This window comes from Adiantum capillus-veneris, chromosome 21 (genome assembly GCF_014529385.1).
Source record: "Adiantum capillus-veneris isolate H3 chromosome 21, ASM1452938v2, whole genome shotgun sequence".
NCBI lineage: Eukaryota > Viridiplantae > Streptophyta > Polypodiopsida > Polypodiales > Pteridaceae > Adiantum > Adiantum capillus-veneris.
The window spans coordinates 56,767,684-56,788,006 of record NC_140951.1 but is presented as its reverse complement, the minus strand read 5'-3'; the positions used below and the strand labels follow the sequence as shown (position 1 = coordinate 56,788,006).

General features: G+C 46.5%; 1 protein-coding gene across 1 annotated transcript; it reads left to right on the top strand.

The window, feature by feature from the left end:
• Nucleotides 1-15,841: 15,841 nt before the first annotated feature.
• Nucleotides 15,842-18,474, top strand: LOC147430990 (putative receptor protein kinase CRINKLY4). The gene has a single exon (XM_086494491.1). The coding sequence runs from the start codon at nucleotides 15,942-15,944 to the stop codon at nucleotides 18,375-18,377; it is 2,436 nt and encodes an 811-aa protein (XP_086350617.1). The 5' UTR covers nucleotides 15,842-15,941; the 3' UTR covers nucleotides 18,378-18,474.
• The last annotated feature ends 1,849 nt before the right edge of the window (nucleotides 18,475-20,323 follow it).

Below are 20,323 nucleotides of genomic sequence, written 5' to 3'. Positions count from 1 at the left end.
TCAAATCCTACCCATTAGGATTGGTTTTAAATTGTGAGTTGAATGGAGATGCTAATTGGAGATGCTAAAGCATCTTGGGAAGATTCTATGTAATGAAAACTGAAAGTAAAGCCATTAGAGATGAAATTAAACACAAGGAATCTGCTAAAGATGCATTCTGTATGTTTATGAGATAGGTGAGAATTTTTTATTAAAAATCATAATTGGAAAACTGTGCAAACGTGGAGCTATCTCTCTTTCTATTCAACGGCGGCCACTCCTCATCAAACCTACACCTCTATCATGTACTCCTTAGACATGTCTCAAAGGCTTTCTCTCTCTCTCTCTCTCTCTCTCTCTCTCTCTCTCGGAGTTGCAAACGAGGGGAGGGACCGTGAGGGGTGCAAATGACAATGATGAGAGGAGGTGTAGAGGGCGGTAGACACTATGTACTAGTGGTATTAGTGGGGTTAAATAAGTTCAATTAAATAATGCTCACAACATTTGAAATGGAATTTAGTGGTTTTAAGGAGAGAAGCTCCTAAAGTGCTGTGGAGCTACAAATACAAAGTTTTTCGTGTGTATTAGATGGGCCTTTGGGGACTAACCAATGGAAATTCATTCAGAAAGCAAGGAGAAGCTTTAGGGAAAGTTGTGAGCTTATCTAAACAAAGCAATAACTTTTCCATATAAAATTGTGTAGCCACTCGCATTCCAGATTTTAGAAATCTCTTGTGTATGACTTGTGTGTAGTAATATTAACCCTTAAATGTATTAATACTACACATCTCTTGGGAGACCCGGCTCTTACCTTTGATAAGCTTTATTAAAGGGGAATCTTGACAATTCTCTAAACTAGAGCCAAATCAAGTGACGACAATGATCAATTTGGAAGATTGTAGAATGTATGCATAGAAAAGGGGTTAAAGTTGCTAAAGAATACACACACACAGAGCTGCCCTCTCACTAGTCAATTTTGACATGGAGTCTTGTAGACCTATCAATGGCAAAATGTGACAAGTCCTCCATTGCATCTCTTACACAGCTAGCCCCACATCTCCTATACAAAATTTTATCTCTAGTAGCGATTCTCTCTTGCTAATTTTGCCATTCTTGCTTTTTACGCTCAGCTTTCAATTACATCCCATCACCATGCTCCACATCCCCTTGCAATGGCAACACTAGGTCGAGTGGGTTGGAAGGACTTCTCACGGTCGGGTGTATGTGCTAGGGGTTTTAGGGCAAGATCTCCTGTGATAGTGTTTAGGTGCTAGCACAGAGATGAAGCCAACGTACAATTCTCATTAGTGAAATTGGCGACACTCCTCCTACAATGTTGGAGGTTTCAACTACGAATAGCTTGCAAATGAAACCTCAAAGATTGAGTGGCTATTTACAATTCACTACTGATATGATAGATTTCCTTGTCTTTGTAATGATATCTTCTATTTTCTCCCACGAAATTTTTCTTATGTAATTTTTAAAAAAATCTTCCTCTTTTTCATTAGCAAAGAGGAGAGGCGTCACTAAGGCCTTACCACTTGGGGGCAAAACCAAAAAGGTCTACAAGAGTGATACAAGGGTTTTTAACAATACAAGGGTTTTTAACAAAAAGGTGTCCAGATGTGAGATAAATTGTAAAATAGCTTGACTTTTGTATATGTTGGGAATTTGGGAGAACATGTCACTTGGAAGTTGGTCTTTTTCACCACACTGTAGTGCTTTGATAATGATAGCGATCCTTAGATTTTTTTGGCCTATAAGAAAGTGATGGAGAAAACATGCAAACCTTTCACCATCCAATCCAATTGTCATCATCACATTAAGTTTAATTGTTGACATTGCAAAGCATTTGAAACAAAACTCACACCTTATAATTTTAATAGTTGATTATTCACATCATGGCTTGCTTAATAGAATATAAAGAATATTTATTTGAATTGTTGGTACACAATGTTAAATGCTATTGGATACACATATATATATATATATATACACTAGTACGGCCGGCCGGCAAAGCTTTTTCTCTCCCTCGTTTGGAATCTAGCTTTCACCTCGCAACTTGTGCCATGTGTAAAGGAGACTCCCCTCCGCCATATAATGTTAAGTAGATATATATGAGAAAGAACCTTACAAATGTGCTGGCAGACATGACCCTTTAAGTTTTCCTTGTAACGAATTAAGTCTTACTATACTAATTTGAACATTTTCAATGAGTGTATGTGTGTGTGAATGTCTCTCTCTCTCTCTCTCTCTCTCTCTCTCTCTCTCTCTCTCATCTCCACAATTGCATAAAAAAGAGCCTCTCTATCTCTCTAGCTATAACCTCTCTCGGAGAGATCTTTAACTCTTAGGATAGTTTCCAACAATGTTAAGATTTTTTTCTTTTCCTTGTTCTTCTCTCTCTCTCTGTCTAATCTCTCTCCATTAACATGTCAATTACTCAATTTATTACAGCAAAAAATGTTACCTTCTTGAGGCCAATGTTGCCTTCTTGAGGCCACCGTGAAGTCTTCACCTTGTTTGAAAAAAAATCCCAACACCCTTTCTTTCCCCTCTTTCTAACTCTAGTCCTAGAGAGAGAATCCTAGAGAGAAAGGCTAAAGTGTAGAGATAGATAATGTGTGAGAGTGTTGGAGGTGGAGGTGGCCATACCTCATGTATAAGTGACATGGGGTCACTCATGAGGGATCAATGTAGGGAGTTTGATCGGCAAGGCAGGGGAAATAGGAGATGTCAGATCTCCGGAGTAGTAGGGGGGACATAGCTTTATATGTACAAGGCCACTTCACTTGCAGTAACACATGTTAGGTGGGTTGGATAGAGCATCGCGCTGTGGAGAGGAAGGTCGGGGTTCAAGAGGCATCCGATATGCAATGGAACCCTAATTTTTTATCGCGTTGGACTCAATCAATGGTGGATTGAACGTGGGCCATTGATCCCCTCACTCGACCCGGTGGCACTTATGGTCGAGGGGGGCATAGTGAATACTTATTAGAAGACTTCGATGTAATCAAATCACATGCAATGATGTTCTCTGGGAAGCCAAGCTTAGAAATATTCAATGCAGTCAAGGCCGTGCACATTGTGAGAACCACTATGGGGCAACAAGGCACCCAAGTGCAAGTTAGGGTGCGGTGCATTTAGACTGCACGTGCGCCCATGGTTCGACACCCCTTTTCCACTCCCCACCCATTCACACTATTGGGCATACAAATATTATGCTAAAAGCATAAGGTGAAAGCACGGAATGGCTACGGGCCAACTGGTTACGCTCTTGGCATGGAAGATGCAAATCCAAGGATCAACACACGCACACTCTTACCCTGATACACATGGTATTCATAAGGTGAAGAGCGAGCTGGAAGTTCTTTTGTTTCGGGGGTTTGATGTTGCCCGCATTTGTGGCGGGATCAGATTATTGTGGAGATTTTTTCCACAAATCACGAGCTGCCATGTCTATGGCGAACGCCATCGTCCAAGCAATCCGAACACTGACTTAGAGTAGAGTGGCATCGATGTTTAATGGGGGAAGTGGGGGGAGAGGACAAGCCAAAAATCTCCAATGCAAAAGAAAACCCCGCTAGCACTTCGTAAAAGGTAGGTGATAAAGCAATATATATATATATATATATATATATATATATATATATATATATATATATATATATATATATATATATATATATATATATATATATTTGAAGAAACTAGAAATGGATTTAAGCAGAGAAAATAGGGGATACAAAGGTCCCACAGGAAGGGGGTGGGACAGCCCCAAGGCCACCCAATTGGCACAAGATGTTGCAAGTGAGGTTATGTTCTTTTCTACAATCATTTATCATTGTAGCCTGCTACAGTGTCACTTTCACTTTCATATGACAGTAGTTTACAGTTGAGCTTTGGTCAGTTGGCCTTTGGTTAGGTCGGTTCACACTTGGGCAGACATGTGGCAGGGTGGTCTAGTGGACATCGTGGCCAGGCCACCACCGCCACCCAGTGGGGATAGACTTAGATGACGTTCTTTATGAGCTGTTAGTGGCTCTTGATGATTGTACATATGAGTAGTCTTCCTGGGCCAGTGGCATTATCTTGTACGTAGTAGTCGTCTAGAGTAGGTCTTTACACAGAGCACGTCTGCACCATCCAGGCACATCTGAGCCTCGACACCCCCATTGTACCTGAGAGTCCTGGGCTGGAGCTGAGTGTGCTGCCACGCCAGAGTCTGTATCAGTCTTTGAGATAGTCGAGTCATATGTTCTGGTCTACTGTTGTGTCTTTGAGAGCTTTGTTGACGTCTATTGTTTCCTTTCTGTTCATCTGTTTGAGGGAGATTCAGTCTGTTTGAGTGAGATTGTCACGCACATTGCACTGAGGACCAGCCACTGTAAAGAGCACGACAAGTTATCCGCACTACAGGTGCTCTCATTTTGGCGACCACAATGGGATCTCAACTGAAGTCTCACTCTGTTGAGTAGCTGGTTTCTTTGCTTCGCCTGTGCAGCCGGTTGGTCTGGTCCAGTTTCACCCATTGACAGCTTAATCTAGTTGGTCTAGTCTCTTGATAGCTTAACCTAGCTAGTCTAGTCTCTCGCCCTGGTCCAAGTCCTGGTCCTCATCCCTAGTCCCTGGTCCCTGGTCCTTGGTCCTTGGTCCTTGGTCCTGGTCTAGTCCTTGGTCCTTGGTCTTGGTCTAGTCCTCGCCCTGGTCCAACCCTCCTCGTCCTGGTCCAGCCCTCCTCGTCCTGCCAGCTAGGTGGTCTAGTCACTGGTCCTAGACTAGGTGGTCTAGTCACTATCCTCACTTGTTCTGTTTTAGACCTATGTTGTTCACTGCATGACACATACAAGGCGGTCAGTTGAGCGTCAAAGCGCACTATTGAGCCCTCTGAAGCACTATAACAGAAGACGCCCTGTGGTATCTAGTAGAAGTCCATTAACCTCATCAACCATACCTCCACATACGACATTCCCCATTCCTTCATCCGGTTCCACATCTTCCAGATCACCTTCTCCAACAAAGATCTCTATTCTGCTAGAGCAGGCTATTGAGCAACAGGCTCAACAAGGGGCCATGGAGGCGTTGGCTAGTGTGTTGGCCAAGGTAAACATCAGGTTCCTCACCTTCAATGGACTCTCCTCGGAAGATGCGGACGACCATGCACGGAGGTTCGTATCTCTCTATAGAGGACGTGGTCTTAACAGGGAAGATGCTTATCTTGTACTTTTTCCTTCCACTTTGGACGGCTTAGCAGACAAATGGTACAGCCAGTTTGAAGAGAATCATTTTGCAACTTGGGCAGACTTAAGACAACAGTTCTGTGCAGCTTTCAGGCCGGACAACTACTAAGAGAAAGTGTTGGATGACTAGGCCAACATGGTGCTCCAGCCAGAGGAGACTTTTGTGGAGCTTATGACCAAAACCAAGTCTCTGGTTGCCAAGCTTCCCCAGCAACCCGGTGAATTCATGGTTAAGAAGTGGGTGGAGAAGGCGCTTCCAAAAACCTCTCAGCAAAAACTTCGGGAGAGCCTCCGACCTGACTCCACTCTAGAGGAATTCATCGCAGCTGCTACTAGAATAGAGGGGGCTAGGAAGCTGTTCAACAACTCTCCTCACATAGATACTCCCTCTGTGTTCTCCGAAAGAAGTCCTGCTGATCCTTTGACTTCCTTGCGCAGGGAACTCGAAGCCCTCAAACTACAACGATCCCTCCAAGAAGAGAAATCAATCTCTCTGAGACAAGAGAAACCATCGCACCTGGAGGCTTTTGATCAAATCAGACGAGAACTAGAAGAGCTTCGGTCTCAGCAGGAGACCAAAGCTATGGTATGGTGCAGCTCTTGTCGCTCTCCTGGACATCCTCCACAGGACTGTCCCCTTCGGGCTTATTGCCACTTCTGCGAAAAATCTGGGTACGAAGATAAGGATTGTTACTATATCAAAGGATTGCGGCAAATACAAAAAAATATAGGTCCTTCTCTCCAACAAGGGCTAGCACCCGCATCCAACATGGTCTCACCATATGGCCATCAAAACCCGTTGCCTCCCTTCCTGACAACACCCCCTATGCAGCAAGGTATGCACAACAACTTTGCACCCCACAGTTTTTATCATGCTAGTACTCCCTTAGTTCCGCAAAGTTTCTACACCTCAACCTCCAGCACCATGCAACAACAAGAGAAGCGACCAACTCGTCCCCCATTTCGTCCGTCAAATCGGCCAATCCTATGCTACAGATGCGGTGAATATGGGCATTACCAAAGTAAGTGTCCTTTACCTGAAGGGTTTCCTCCTTGCAGACATTGTCCGGAGTCTAAGGACCACTACAGTAAAAATTGTCCCAAACAAAGGGCATCCTCATCTTCAGGCCCAAATCAAAATCAACAAGGGTTTACATTTCCAAAAATCAATCTAATCACAGTGAACACCACCCCTCAACCAACACCTACTACACATACAGTTCAGCCACAACAAGCAGCAGAGCCTACGGGGGTGCTCACTCGAGCACAAAGAGCAGCCCTGGGTTTAAGTTTGCCAACTGGACCATCCAGTCCAACACTTCAGCAACCTGTTCAAAATGTCGCACCCGTAAATGGTGCAAAGAATAGGCCGATCTCTATGCTTTCGGACATTGATGGAGCCTTCCTAGCAGCAGTAGCTGACTTGCAACAGGTCAAAGTTTCCGAGGAGGCCCAGGTTGTAGAAGCTAGGCCCACTGCGGAAGCAATCTTGAAGAACACCTTTCAGCAAGTATCTCTTTATGAGATGCTTCGGCTAGTTGCAACTCTTAGAAGTGACACCCTCTCAATAATTCAATCTTTGTACCCTGGTACAGGGCCTAGTGGCGGGCACCTGCCTGTGCAGCCCCTGGATTCCTACATGATTTCATATCTAGCTGCTCCCCTCACCGACTATAAAAGTCCACGTCTTATTGTATCTATTCTTGGGAAGTCATTCTCAGGCGTCATAGTGGATGGTGGGTCTGGAATCAATCTAATGCATGAATTTACCATGTCAGCCTTAGGTCTGCAGCCTACTCGCCCTGCTCCATTCACTGTTACATTGGAAGACGAGAGGACAGTCTATTATGTGGGCATAGTAGAGAAGGTGCCTTTGAAGGTACAAGACTTCACTTTTAGCTTGGATTTTGTGGTGGTCAGTCTTCCTCAGGTGGAGGGAGGATTTCCCTTGCTGATTGGTAGACCATGGTTGCGGCATACTAAGGCACTTCATGATTGGGGAAACGACGCCATGTGGATACACACTCCCGTCTCCCAAATGCAACGATTCCGGCTTGAAGGAGGGATGGATCCAGTGGCTCAGCACAGCTCATTGACAGTACAGTCCAACCCCGAACCTGAGTAGCCCATCCCACCTGACGGGTCTGACGAGGACCTGCTACAGTGGTTGGAAGCTACCACTTTGATGCCATGCTACATGGTCTCTACTCAAAACTTACCTGTGCCACCAGTAACACTCTCTCTTCAAAATCCTCAGGAGGACACTGATGTCCAAAGTCCTACAACAGATAGTACAACAGTCGAAGAAGTAAGTGGGTCAGCCCCAAATTCTCATGCGTCGAATGACCCGCAGATGGAAGCCCTCGGTCTTGGGGAACCTATAACACATCACCGAAGGGGGAAAAAATCTCCTCTGCATGCACTAGCCAAAGGTTTCCCACTTCCTGGAGCATCTCCCAAGTCGGACCCCCTTCAAAAGCACTCTGTCATGTTGTTTGCATCTGAAGATTTACCCTTCGAGGAGCTCCCACAGGGATGCTTACAAGAAGAGTATGCAAAGTTTCCAATCGATCAAACACCTGCACATGATGTCTTGAAGATCCAAGAGGCAGCTCACCTCTCATCTTCAGAAGCACCCTCTCCAGCTACAACCCCAGACCCACTTAGAGAAGTCAACCTGGGAGATCCTGACAACCCTCAGCACGTACTGTTAGCAGCTTGGTTATGGGAGCATCCCGCATTACTCAATCAGGTAGTCTCTTTCATACACTCTTTTAAAGATGTTTTTGCTTGGTCCTACAAGGATTTAGAGGGGATTCCACCAGAATTGGGTGTCCACACTATACCTCTGGTTGAAGGGGCTAAGCCTATAAGAGGCAGAGCTTACAAGCTCAACCCGAAGTATGCTGAGGCGGTCAAGGCAGAGTTAGAAAAAATGCAAGAGGCAGGGATCATAGTACCTGTGGAGCACTCTGAGTGGTTATCACCCATGGTGATAGCGCCTAAGAAGCAATCCAACAAAATCCGTATGTGCGTCGATTATCGTGCTCTGAATAAGGTAACTATCCCAGATGGTTTCCCAACACCTTTCACTGAGCGTGTGCTCGAAGATGTAGCAGGGCATGTATTGTACAGTTTCATGGATGGGTTTAGTGGATACAATCAGTTGGGCATCCATCCAGGTGATCAGCTGAAAACGGCCTTTGTGACTCCATGGGGTATTTTTATATACACTCGAATGTCTTTTGGGTTGAAAAATGCCCCACCTTCTTTCAATAGGGCGGTATATCTCATCTTTTGTCCTCTGCTTACAGATCATCTTCGCATCTTCATGGAAAATTTTTCGACCTTCTCAGGTGCTCAATGTTCAACCCCAATGGAAAACCTAGAGGAACACCTTGCTCAGCTCTCTGCTGTCTTTCTCAGGTGTAGAGAGGCACGCCTAAAGCTAAATCCTAACAAATGTCATTTTTTGGTTACTGAAGGCACACTTCTAGGCCATGTGGTGTCTGCTAAAGGTTTAGCGCCTGACCCAGAGAAGATTGTGGCAATCTTAAAGTTACCACCTCCCATCAACCCAAAAGGGGTACAGAGCTTTGTAGGCCACACAGGGTATCATCGCAGGTTTATACGCATGTATGCACAGGTGGATCAACCCCTGACCCACCTAACCAGTGCTGCTGTTCCCTTTCAATGGTCAAAGGCAGATTCTGAAGCTTTTGCATACCTTAAAAAACGCCTCATTGAAGCGCCTATCTTAGTAGCTCCCGATTGGTCTCTCACCTTTCACGTGCATACAGATGCCAGTCAACTGGCTGTGGGTGCGGTGCTGACTCAACCTAGTAAGGAGTATAACCTGGATCTCCCTGTTCACTATGCAAGTCGCCTACTCACCAAGGCAAAGTGCAACTATAGCACCACAGAAAGGGAAGGTTTAGCTATTGTGTATGCTCTGCAAAAATTTCGGCACTACTTATTAGGGGTCCACTTCACAGTGATTACTGATCACCATGCCCTGCGATACCTGCTCAACAAGCCGCATGTTGCAGGTAGCGTATGGCGATGGCTACTCTTATTTCAAGAATTCGATTTTGAAGTGGTACTCAGGCCCGACAAACATCATGTCCTCGCCGACCACCTTTCTCGCGTTCACACTGGTGAAGAAGCAACAGGGGTTGCTGACGACTTTCATGATAGCAGTCTCTTTAAGGTGGATACCACACCGGAATGGTACGGCGATGTTTTGCATCTGCTTTCTAGTGGCCTCTACCCAGAGAATGCTTCTCCCCTGCAGAAGATACGCCTGTTGTTGAAGTCTAGGCCTTTCACTCTCATTGGGGGCCAGCTATACAAATCAGGGCAGGATGGTGTTCTGAGGCGGTGTGTCTCCCCTCATGAAGTCGAGTATATTTTAGAGGATGCCCATAGTGGTCCCACTGGTGACCATTACCCTGGACATATTACTGCACAAAAGATTCTCCAGTGTGGCTTATGGTGGCCCTATATTTTCCGCGATGCAATTGCCTATGTAAAGGTATGTGATGTATGTCAGCGCTGTGGTCCTAAACCAAGAAAACAGTCAAACCGTCCTCTCCAGGTCTCTATGGCATGGAAACCCTTTGAGAGATGGGGCATAGATTTTGTAGGCCCAATTACTCCCTCTGCGCAACCCAGCAATCGGAAGTATCTCTTGGTGGCTACCGACTACGCAACAAAGTGGGCAGAGGTACTTGCAACAACGGACTGCACTGGGACTACAGTAGCCAAGTTTCTCTATGAAAATATTTTGTGCAGGTTTGGATGTCCCTTGGAAATCACGAGTGACAGGGGTAGTCACTTTGTGAATGAAACAATTTCTACCTTGCTGGCCAACTACAAGATTTTTCACAGAAAATCTTGTTCCTATTACCCTAGAGCAAACGGGCAGGCAGAGAGCACTAATAAGGTTCTGATAGCACTCCTGCGAAAAGCATGTCATCTTCATCCCTCCACTTGGGCTCAAGCTATCCACGGTACACTTTGGGCATATCAAACTTCTTTCAAAGCCACAACCAATCACACCCCATTTCAATTGGCTTTCGGTTTGGAAGCGATAGCACCTTTCGAATTCAACTCAGGATCCCCGCGAGTGGGGAGTCTTCGTGCCAATGGAAATTTGGGGTCGGCATCAGTCTCTCATCTTTTCCTTTTGGAGGAAAGCCGAGGTTTGGCTTCACTGGCTCTAGAAGCAGAGCAGCTTCATCATAAAGCCTGGCATGATCGCCATCTCAGGAAGCCGCAAATAATGCAAGGAGCACTGGTGCTACTTTATCAGGCCAAGTTTCTGAAAAAAGCAAAGAAGTTGGTCCCAGCATGGCAAGGACCATACAAGGTGATGGAGATTCTACCCCACGGCGTTGTACAATTAGCCACGCTCGAAGGTGTTTCTCTGCCTTTAGTCAATGGATCTCGGATCAAATGCTATCATGCTTAAGAAGCTGCTCAAGGGTCTAACCACGCGACAATCAAGTGTTGAGGTTCGCCGACTCTTGAACCTTTAAATAGCCTCGGAATCACTATCTTCTGCATCTTGCTGTTCCGTTTTATCTTATCTATCTCTTAGACAGCTCTCCTTCTGCAGACTTTGTTAAGCTCATAGGTTTGATTCCGGACTTGGATCAACTCTAACCTTCACTCTCTCTGTTTTCAATCCCTGTCAGTCTTGACATAACCAAATCCCCTCAGTCCTCAATCTCGTCTCAGTATCTTTTCTCAGCTTTTGCCTCTCAAGTGAATCTCAAGTGAATCACAGTTCTTTGATATGCATAAATGCCTTCGTATCATTGAGTGGGATATCTATGAAAGTACTTCGCGTTTTATCTGCCATTGCTCATTCTTTCTCAGTACCTCGAAATTATCTATGCTTTCTATTAATCAAGTCTATGTATTGGTCGTCCTAAATCTTTGAGATCTCTGGATAGTTCCTACGTGTTAAAACTCCCTCTTTATTTTTCTACCCTCTGACTTTGTCTATCCTCTCAACCCTCAGCTCTAATCCTAGCCTAGTGCTTTCCCTATCCCCTCGTCCTAGGCCCTAGGCCCTAGCCTTGACCTTACTCCGGCCCTCGCCTAGCCTTGACCTTACTCCCTCCCGCCCTAGCCCTAGCATTGGCCTGCTTAGCCCTTGACCTAACTTATCCCTCGCCCCTAGCCCCTCGCCCTCACCCCCTATTCCTAGCCCTAGCCCCTCGACCCTCTCGCCCTCGCCCCTATTCCCTAGCCCTATTTGCTCGCCCCTAGCCCCTCACCCCCTCACCCTCGCCCCATTATCCGTCAACCACCTCACCTCTCGCCCTCACACGTATTCCTAGCCCTAGCCCCTCGACCCTACACCCTCGCCCTCTCGCCCTCGCCCCTATGCCATGGCCCCTCACCCTAGCCCCTAGACCATCACCCTCTCGCCCTCGCCCCCTAGCCCTTCGCCCTCAACCAATATTCCCTCTCCCCTAGCCCTAGCCCTTCGCCCTCGCCCCTATACCCAACCCTCTCGCCCTCGCCCTCAACCACTATTCCCTCGGCCCTAGCCCTCAACCACTATTCCCTAGCCCCTAGCCCCTCGCCTCTCGCCCTAGCCCCCCTCACCCTCTCGCCTTATCCATCCCCTCGCCCCTAGCCCTTCCCTTCTAGCCCTTGCCCCTTGCCCCTAGTCCCTCGCCCCTAGCCTCTAGCCTCTAGCCTTTGGTCCCTAGACCTAGCCCTTCCTCCCCTCGCCCCTCGCCCTTCGCCTTACCAAAAAAAAAAAAAAAAGCGCCGCGTATCTGCGAAATGCAATTCGAACGGTTTCTCACTTCTCAACAAGGGCATATTTTACCTGCTAAAATCCAACACTAAAAGCAGAGAGCCTTTATTATAGCCTTGGTACTCTGTTCAGCCCGTCATCCATTAGCAGAGTGGGTCTCGCCCTTGCTCTTACTACAGTGGGACTCATCAATCAGTATAGATTCTGAGGCACACTTGATAAAGATGGTTAGAACTCGCAATAAAGAAAAGCATCTCCAATATGAAGAAGAGTCCTCGGCCTCTGGAGATAGCTCTGACAGTAAATCAGATTACACTCCTAGTTCAGAGCAGCTTTCAGAGGAATCTTCAGAGGAAGAGTCGCCTCAGTCAGTCACTGCTGACAGGGTCACCACTCTCCACGTGCCTCGCCTGTCTGGTGCCCTCTCCAAGGTACCTCTCATAATGATATATCATTTACAGGCTCCAAATCCAGCACTCAAGGATGTGTTCTCTCAGCAGCAACTGATACACTTGGGTCTTCAAAATTTGGCTCAGATCGATTTGTCTGCCAATATCTCTACTGCCAAGCTATGTTCCCTCTTGCTAAATTTTCCAAAGATGAATGATACTGTACTTACAGCGGAGGATATAGGACAGGCTATGGGAATATTGACTGTGCTGGCACCTCTGCCCGCAAGAAAAACCTTCTCGAATCTCTCACCAGAAGAAACTGCAAATGCTTGTCAGGAACTTTTGTTGGACTCACATCCAGACTATCACAGGAGTCAGCAACTGTATTCAGTGTTACAGTATTATTTTTTACTGCGAGCGCCTGAAAGAACAGGGGTTCTTTCTTCTCTAGGTTCTCTAGCAATATGCGATGCCCTTTTTGGTCTCTACCACTGCCTGCCATACCCATTTCACAATTTGCTATTTAAAGCGCTACAGGACAGGGCAAAGCGTTTTCTGACTCAGTGTAAAGGCAAAGCAGAAAGGTTCAATTGCTATGCAGCGCCTATTATGTGTTGGGTAGTCTAGATTATGCAGCAAAAGGCAGATGCAAAAGCAGCTCTCACCCTTCAAGATGATCCAAAAGAGCAAGAACATTCCAAAATGGCCAAAGGGAAAGGCATCTTGCGCAAGAGGGCAAAGGTACAAAAATATTCATCTGATCAAGCAGCTGGCAACACTACCTTTCTCGTAATCGCAGGTCAAAATCTCGGACGTCCATACTTCAACACCAGCAGTGCGTATGTCTACTTCTATGGCCACCTCCACTTTCACACCACCTCTTGTGAGTAGTGTTGCAGTCACTAAAACACAACCTCTTGTTGTCTCGCCAGCACTACATACTACTCTTACTGTTGGGGCATTGAAGGATACTGCAGGGGCATCTAGCTCTGGGGCGCCTACATCTGACAAGCATAACATGTATGAGACTTTTGTGCCTCAGGCTGACAGACTTTTAGAGGCAGACAGAAGAGCCATTTCGACGATTATCAATGCAGCCCTCTCATTGCAAGGTACCAACGGTATGCATCGCTCTTGCTACGACAATATGACAAGGGAAGTGCAAACGCATCTTCAAAGAGCGATGGATAGGGACAATTTCATTGCGACAGCTCAAGATCGTATAAGAATCTTAACTCAACAGGTAGTGGACCTCAAGCATATTGTCCACACTCAACAAAAACAGTTAAAAGAGGCAAATGATATGACCGCGGCAGTTCAGGACCTCTCTCCGGTGGTACATACACTATGTCCTTCTTGTGCAAAATACCAAGCTGTAGCCATTTCACAGGCAGTTCCAGCTACAACTACAACCCCGATTTCTCAGCAAGTTCCTGCTATGGCACCACAGGTACCGACACAGACGGACGTGTCCAAAGCACATTCAGGGGATTCCCAAACAGCAGAGAAAGCAAATCCTACCAAAATGGAGTCTAAACCAACAGGATCGGTCTCATCACAATTTCAGGGTCCCTCTATGGCCACCCCCTCCCAGTCTCCATCATATCCTCAGCACTTCTACGGCTTCCCGGGATTCCAACAACCTGTTCCACCCTCGCAGCCTACGCAGTCGTTTCTTGGGTTTCCACCAGCTCCACCTACTCAACCGCAAAACATGACGCAGTCTGCTGCTCCATACCCAATGTACCCTCCTCATGGTCACTACCCCTCACCATACACTTGGGCCTCCATCTCCTTACCCAACTTACTATCAGCCTCCTCCACCTCCTCCTCCATCATCCGACCACCAACAGTAGAGCGCCGTTATTTCAGTTCATCAGTTCCGCTTTCCAGGATGGGCAGCGGACTTGTAGTGGGCAACCTGTAGCCTGCTGCAGTGTCACTTTCACTTTCATATGACAGTAGTTTACAGTTGGGCTTTGGTCAGTTGGCCTTTGGTCTGGTCGGTTCACACTTGGGCAGACATGTGGCAGGGTGGTCTAGTGGACATCGTGGCCAGGCCACCACCGCCACCCAGTGGGGATAGACTTAGATGACGTTCTTTATGAGCTGTTAGTGGCTCTTGATGATTGTACATATGAGTAGTCTTCCTGGGCCAGTGGCATTATCTTGTACGTAGTAGTCGTCTAGAGTAGGTCTTTACACAGAGCACGTCTGCACCATCCAGGCACATCTGAGCCTCGACACCCCCATTGTACCTGAGAGTCCTGGGTTGGAGCTGAGTGTGCTGCCACGCCAGAGTCTGTATCAGTCTTTGAGATAGTCGAGTCATATGTTCTGGTCTGCTGTTGTGTCCTTGAGAGCTCTGTTGACGTCTATTGTTTCCTTTCTATTCATCTGTTTGAGGGAGATTCAGTCTGTTTGAGTGAGATTGTCACGCACATTGCACTGAGGACCACCCACTGTAAAGAGCACGACAAGTTATCCGCACTACAATCACTATTGCCTTAAACATGTTAAAGTGTGTTTATTTGCATGTCTAGTTCATCCTCCCAATGATTTTGCTTGGTATTGGCTCTACTGGTTTGCGAAATAGTGTGAAGAAGTAGTCTAGCCTAGTTCGGTACATGCTCTCACAATGCATACACCCTATGTGCCTTGGAACCATCTATCTAAGTTGCATTATATGTTAAACGTTACACGTATTATACGCATTTAATGATCGTATCCGAGTCGCACCCAACGGTTATGAGCGTAGTATGGTTTTTCAAGTACACAAGTCGCACTGCACATAGAAAATGAGGAATGGATAGCTGACGAGTTGCATGACAAGCTCTTTTGATTGGAGTAAACCATCCCTGAAATAAGGAGAGAGCTCAATACCCTAAGTATAGCTTAGCATCTTTCATTTTGGGGGTAATAGTAGAAGCTTAACAGAGTTTCGCTTCTGGTGGCGCAGGTTCTGGATTTTCCCCCACTCCTCTCAATATCTTAGAGCTAGTTCACATGGAGATCTGGTTTGCAACTGGTTGCCAATCAGTTGCGAACTAGTTTGGTTCCCATGAGGTGTTGCAAGGAAAAAGTTTGCAAGTGGTTGCAAACCGGTTGCGATGCTGCTCCTAGGGGAGGAGGTGAAGCAGGCTGAGCTTCTCAGAGGAAAAATATGCCATTTTTCAGTGCATTTTCAAAATTTTCGATTTTCATGGGAACTGAGTAGTTGCTGGTTGCCAACCGGCAGCCGGTCGCGAGCCATGGTTCCACGTGAACTGACTCTTAGAGTGCCACCCGGCCGTAAAGCTATATTTTTTCGCAAGCTCTTTCATCTCCTCTTTCGTAGGCTCGAGTCTTCCTGCAGTCACAAGCGTTCACGTCGCCGTCGTCCACTCCTGCAGAATCGTTCGCACAAACTCACCACAGAGATGCTACCGGGTCTGCAGCCTAATTGCCCCCACTCCCCCCGCAAGCACGGGCGCGACCCAGCTCTTAGGAGCTGCGTCCAGCCCTTCTTGACATGCTGCTCTAGGTTTCCCTTACCAAAAAAGAGCCTGTTCAATGTATATTGATCCATTTCTGCCGCAGCTCGTAACACCAGCTACTAGTAGGAGAAGAAGGAGGATAAGGACGACCAGGGATGATATCAATCATCATCTCCCATATCATTCTTTAGCTTGCTTTCTTTTCAGCTTCATGTTACCTCCACTGTCCGAGGGGGTGGGATACATGACAACATTGGCAGGATTATGGGGCTCTACGGAGGACAACTATGCTGCATGTGCTCTGGAGGTGGGCACCCTCTATCCGCAATGTTGGGGCACATCGGCCGTTCACAATGACACCTCGCCTCCAACAAATACGTCATTCTGGGCGATCTCCAATGGAGGCTATTTCGTTTGTGGGCTGCTGTATGACTCTCATTATCCTTCCTGCTGGGGGTACATTGATAATTCAGACATTCCCTCTGAATTTCAGAGCACTAGTTATTCCAACATCAATTCAGGTGGTTGGCATGCGTGCGCAATAAGAGATAACACAACAGACAATCCTGGTCAGGTCGATTGCTGGGGCAACAATTCCTATGGGCAGGCTTCGCCTCCAACTGAAGCCATGATATCAGTTACAGCCGGCGATTATCACACTTGTGGACTCATGGCCACCACAAGGCTAGTGAAATGCTGGGGTCTGAATATCACCCAAGGTGATTCAGCAATACAAGCCCTCATGAATGCCCGTTTTGATTCGATCTTTTCTGGGAGGGACCATATGTGTGGACTTGAGTTGAATACAATGAAGACACTGTGTTGGGGTAACGACACATTTAAGCAGGCTGAACCTCCTGACGTCAACCTCACAGTCATCACTGGAGGCTATAGGTTTTCATGTGGCTTACGTGAGGATAATCATGAAGCTGTGTGCTGGGGAGACTACGCAAGCGGTCAGACATATGCACCGGCGGGAGTGAAATTCTCTACCATCTCATCTGGAGATCGGTACACTTGTGGCGTGAGGGAGGACCAACAGAACATGGTTGTGGACTGTTGGGGGGCAGATGGCAAGTTTGCTGATTTGATACCTCAGAATTTGAATGCAGGTATGGGATTGTGCGTCAAGCAGTGTAATGAGGGCCAGCGTGAAGTTCTGGATTCCGAGCTTAAGTTATCCTTGCATCAGTGTCCCAACAATGGAGACAAGGTTTGTGTGGAATGTATGCCAGGCAAGTGTCCAGCTAGTGACTTGACGCTGCCCCCGCCTTCCAATATATCAGTGGTAGCAATTGTGGTAGCAGTGGTAACAATTGTGGTAGCATTGGTATTGGGATTGTTGGCAGTGGTTCGACGGAGACAATTGCACTCGATGTGGATGTCTTTCTGGAGGCCAATTCATGCGGGAGCAGAATCTGCTCACACAAGACCTTCGAAAGCTAGAGCAAGCAAGGTTTTTAGCTTCACTAGTGAAGCGATACGAGTAGCCACGAAAAACTATGACACTAGCATGGTGATTGGGAAGGGGGGTTTTGGGGATGTGTACAAGGGCATCCTAGATGATGGGCGGGTTGTGGCAATCAAGAAAGCTTCCACTGAGGAGAGAGCTAGCGCTTTTGATATGGAGCTTGAACTCTTGGCACAGGTAAACCACAAGTACCTGGTGAATCTGGTAGGTTATTGTGAAGAGGACAAGTGCCTTGTGTTTGAGTTCATGGTAAATGGTTCACTGCAAGATTGTCTGTTTGACAAAAGATCTGCTCATGAGCTCTTTGACTGGAAAGGTCGAATGAAGGTTGCTTTGCAAGCAGCCAGAGGGATCGAGTACTTGCATGTGTATGCCTCTCCCAAAATCATCCATCGTGATGTAAAAGCTTCAAATATCTTGTTGGATGAAGATTGGGATGCACATATCTCTGATTTTGGCCTCTCTCTTTATGGTCCTGTTGGAACCCAAACTCATATCAGCAATTTGGCACCTTGTGGAACGCTAGGCTACCTCGATCCAGAATACTTCCAAACTTATCAGCTCAATGCGAAAAGTGATGTTTACAGTTTCGGAGTGGTTCTTCTGGAGCTGTTGAGTGGACGACGAGCATTGGACAAAGATCATTCTGTGTACAGCATTGTGGCATGGGCCATGGAGCTCGCTAACCAGGGGAAGTCCATTCTTATACTGGATTCGGAGCTCAAAGTCCCAGATTATGTTGCACAAAGGTCACTTCAAGATGTTATCCAGTTGGCTTTACAGTGTGTTGGGATGGCAGGGAAGGAGCGTCCGACCATAAGTGAAGTAGCAAGCTGCTTGCAAGAAGTTGTTAAGCCATTCTTTACTAATCAGATGAAGGAGGCTCCCATACCAAAGTATCCCTTCAAAGATTTCCAATCTTTATGGGAAAGCAGTAGCAGCAGCAGCTGCAGCAAATTGTCAACTGTAGGTGTCTCTGGCAGCTCAGGAAGCAGTGGAATTGAGATGAAATTAAGATGGGAGGGCAACTTTAGAGCCTGATGTGCTTACTGCCAGTGTAAATATCAATTCTCTGCACTCATAGAATACATGTTAATTCAGCCTATTTCCTACCTTTTAACTTGAATTCACCCTTGACATAAATCAGTACATGGATGAGAGGTTTCACAAATCTGTAAGATCTGTTCTCCAATGCTAATAATTTGAACTTTGAAGCTTTGAATCTACCTGTCTACCATGTTAGCAACATTGGCCCTTTCTTGACTCTGTCTAATCAAGGAAAAAGTCTTCAATCCAATCACTTCCAACAGTCCACAATGATTTTTTCTCGACTCCTGATCTATGTGCTAACCATGTCCTTCTTCCCCCTGTGATTCTTTGCAAAGGCTCGGTGCATGGCATTCCTCTGTGGTCTCCATTGCATGATCAAGGTCTGCTTCTTGTATTGGGCATGCAGGCGACCAGGAAGATGGGCAATATTCAAAAGACAACACAGGTTTGCACCCTTCCCCTACCTGACCTAGAGTAAAGGAACCATAAAGAGGCACTCACTAGAGGGCAAAACGTGCTTGAGGAGCTTCCTCTCCGCGATGTTGTCTCTTGGAATGCACTGATTGTGGGATATGCCCAACTTGGCCAAGAAGATCAGGGCTGTTTTCGACGGATGCCAAGTGAGGGTGTCTCGCTAGATGCAATCAGCAGAGTAGCGCCAGGAAATCAGCGATATCCGCTACACAAGAAAACATGGAGGTGAAGTGCGCAACACGTCCTCGGCAAGCTTCTGTCTGCAATTTTGTCCCACGGAGTGCATTGATTGTGTGACATGTCCAACAGGGTGAGGGTCAGGAAGCTTTGGGCTGTTCTTACCAGATGCAGAGAGAGGGCATCTCTGCAAATGCAATCACGTACGCCGAAGGCATGTGGCGTTACACGAACTGTCTTGGTCGACATGCATGCCAAATGCGGTGCACTTAATGAAGCACAAAAAGTGCTTGAGGAGCTTCCTGTCCGGGATCTCGTCTCTTGGAATGCACCGATTGTGGAATACGCCCAACTTGGCCAAGAAGCTCAGGAGATGCCAAGCAACGGTGTCTCTCGGTGCAATCAGCATCCTTCCCCTACCTTACCTAGGGTAAAGGACCCATAAAGAGGCACCCACTAGAGGGCAGGCATGACTTCTCCAATATAAGCACATAAACAAAGTACGTTGTTTTGTCTTTTTGTGACACTTTTTCAATCCAACTTTCTTCAATATGAATAAAGGACCTCAATAACCTTGTTAAATGTTTTTTGATTCTGTAAATGGATTTATGAATCAGATCTGGATGTATATTGTGTGCAAGAGCACAAGATTCACGGGAAGGAATGTGTTGGACACTTTAAAGGGTGGGAGGCGGTTGAATGCATAATCTGGCACACTCACCATCATCATAGACACTCTCAATCCAATAACAACAGGTCCTAAAATATCATTATGGAGGATGGCACACGTATCTTTGGAGGCAATGGTTTGGTTACCCACATGTGGAACAATTTAAATCAGCGTGTGCCAATCTAAGGAGAGAAGAAATGCAATTGAGACATCGCTTAAGGGTGTGGATCTGTGTATTGAGAGTAGCACTGCACAAAGATTGGAACAGGAATTTGATGCTCCTAGGCTGTTGTTGGCTGTGAACAAATTGGAGACTCCTGGCCTTGATGATCTATCTAAGAAGTTCACCTGACCTGTTGGAATGGCCCTTCCAAGGGCCATTCCCAATCATCTTCACACCTCTCAAGATAATATCCTGGAAGTCTACTTTGGGATTGAGTATGCTCAAAAGTCTAGACAAGATTTAGTTATGTTGCAACTTGACTTTGCCAAGGTTTTTGATGTTGTTTGCTGGGATTTCATAGACACCACCCTGACTAGGTGTGTGTGAGAGAGAGAGAGAGAAGTTGGGCCTTGGGTGGTGCTGGTGGGATGGATCTCATAGGTTGAACAACAA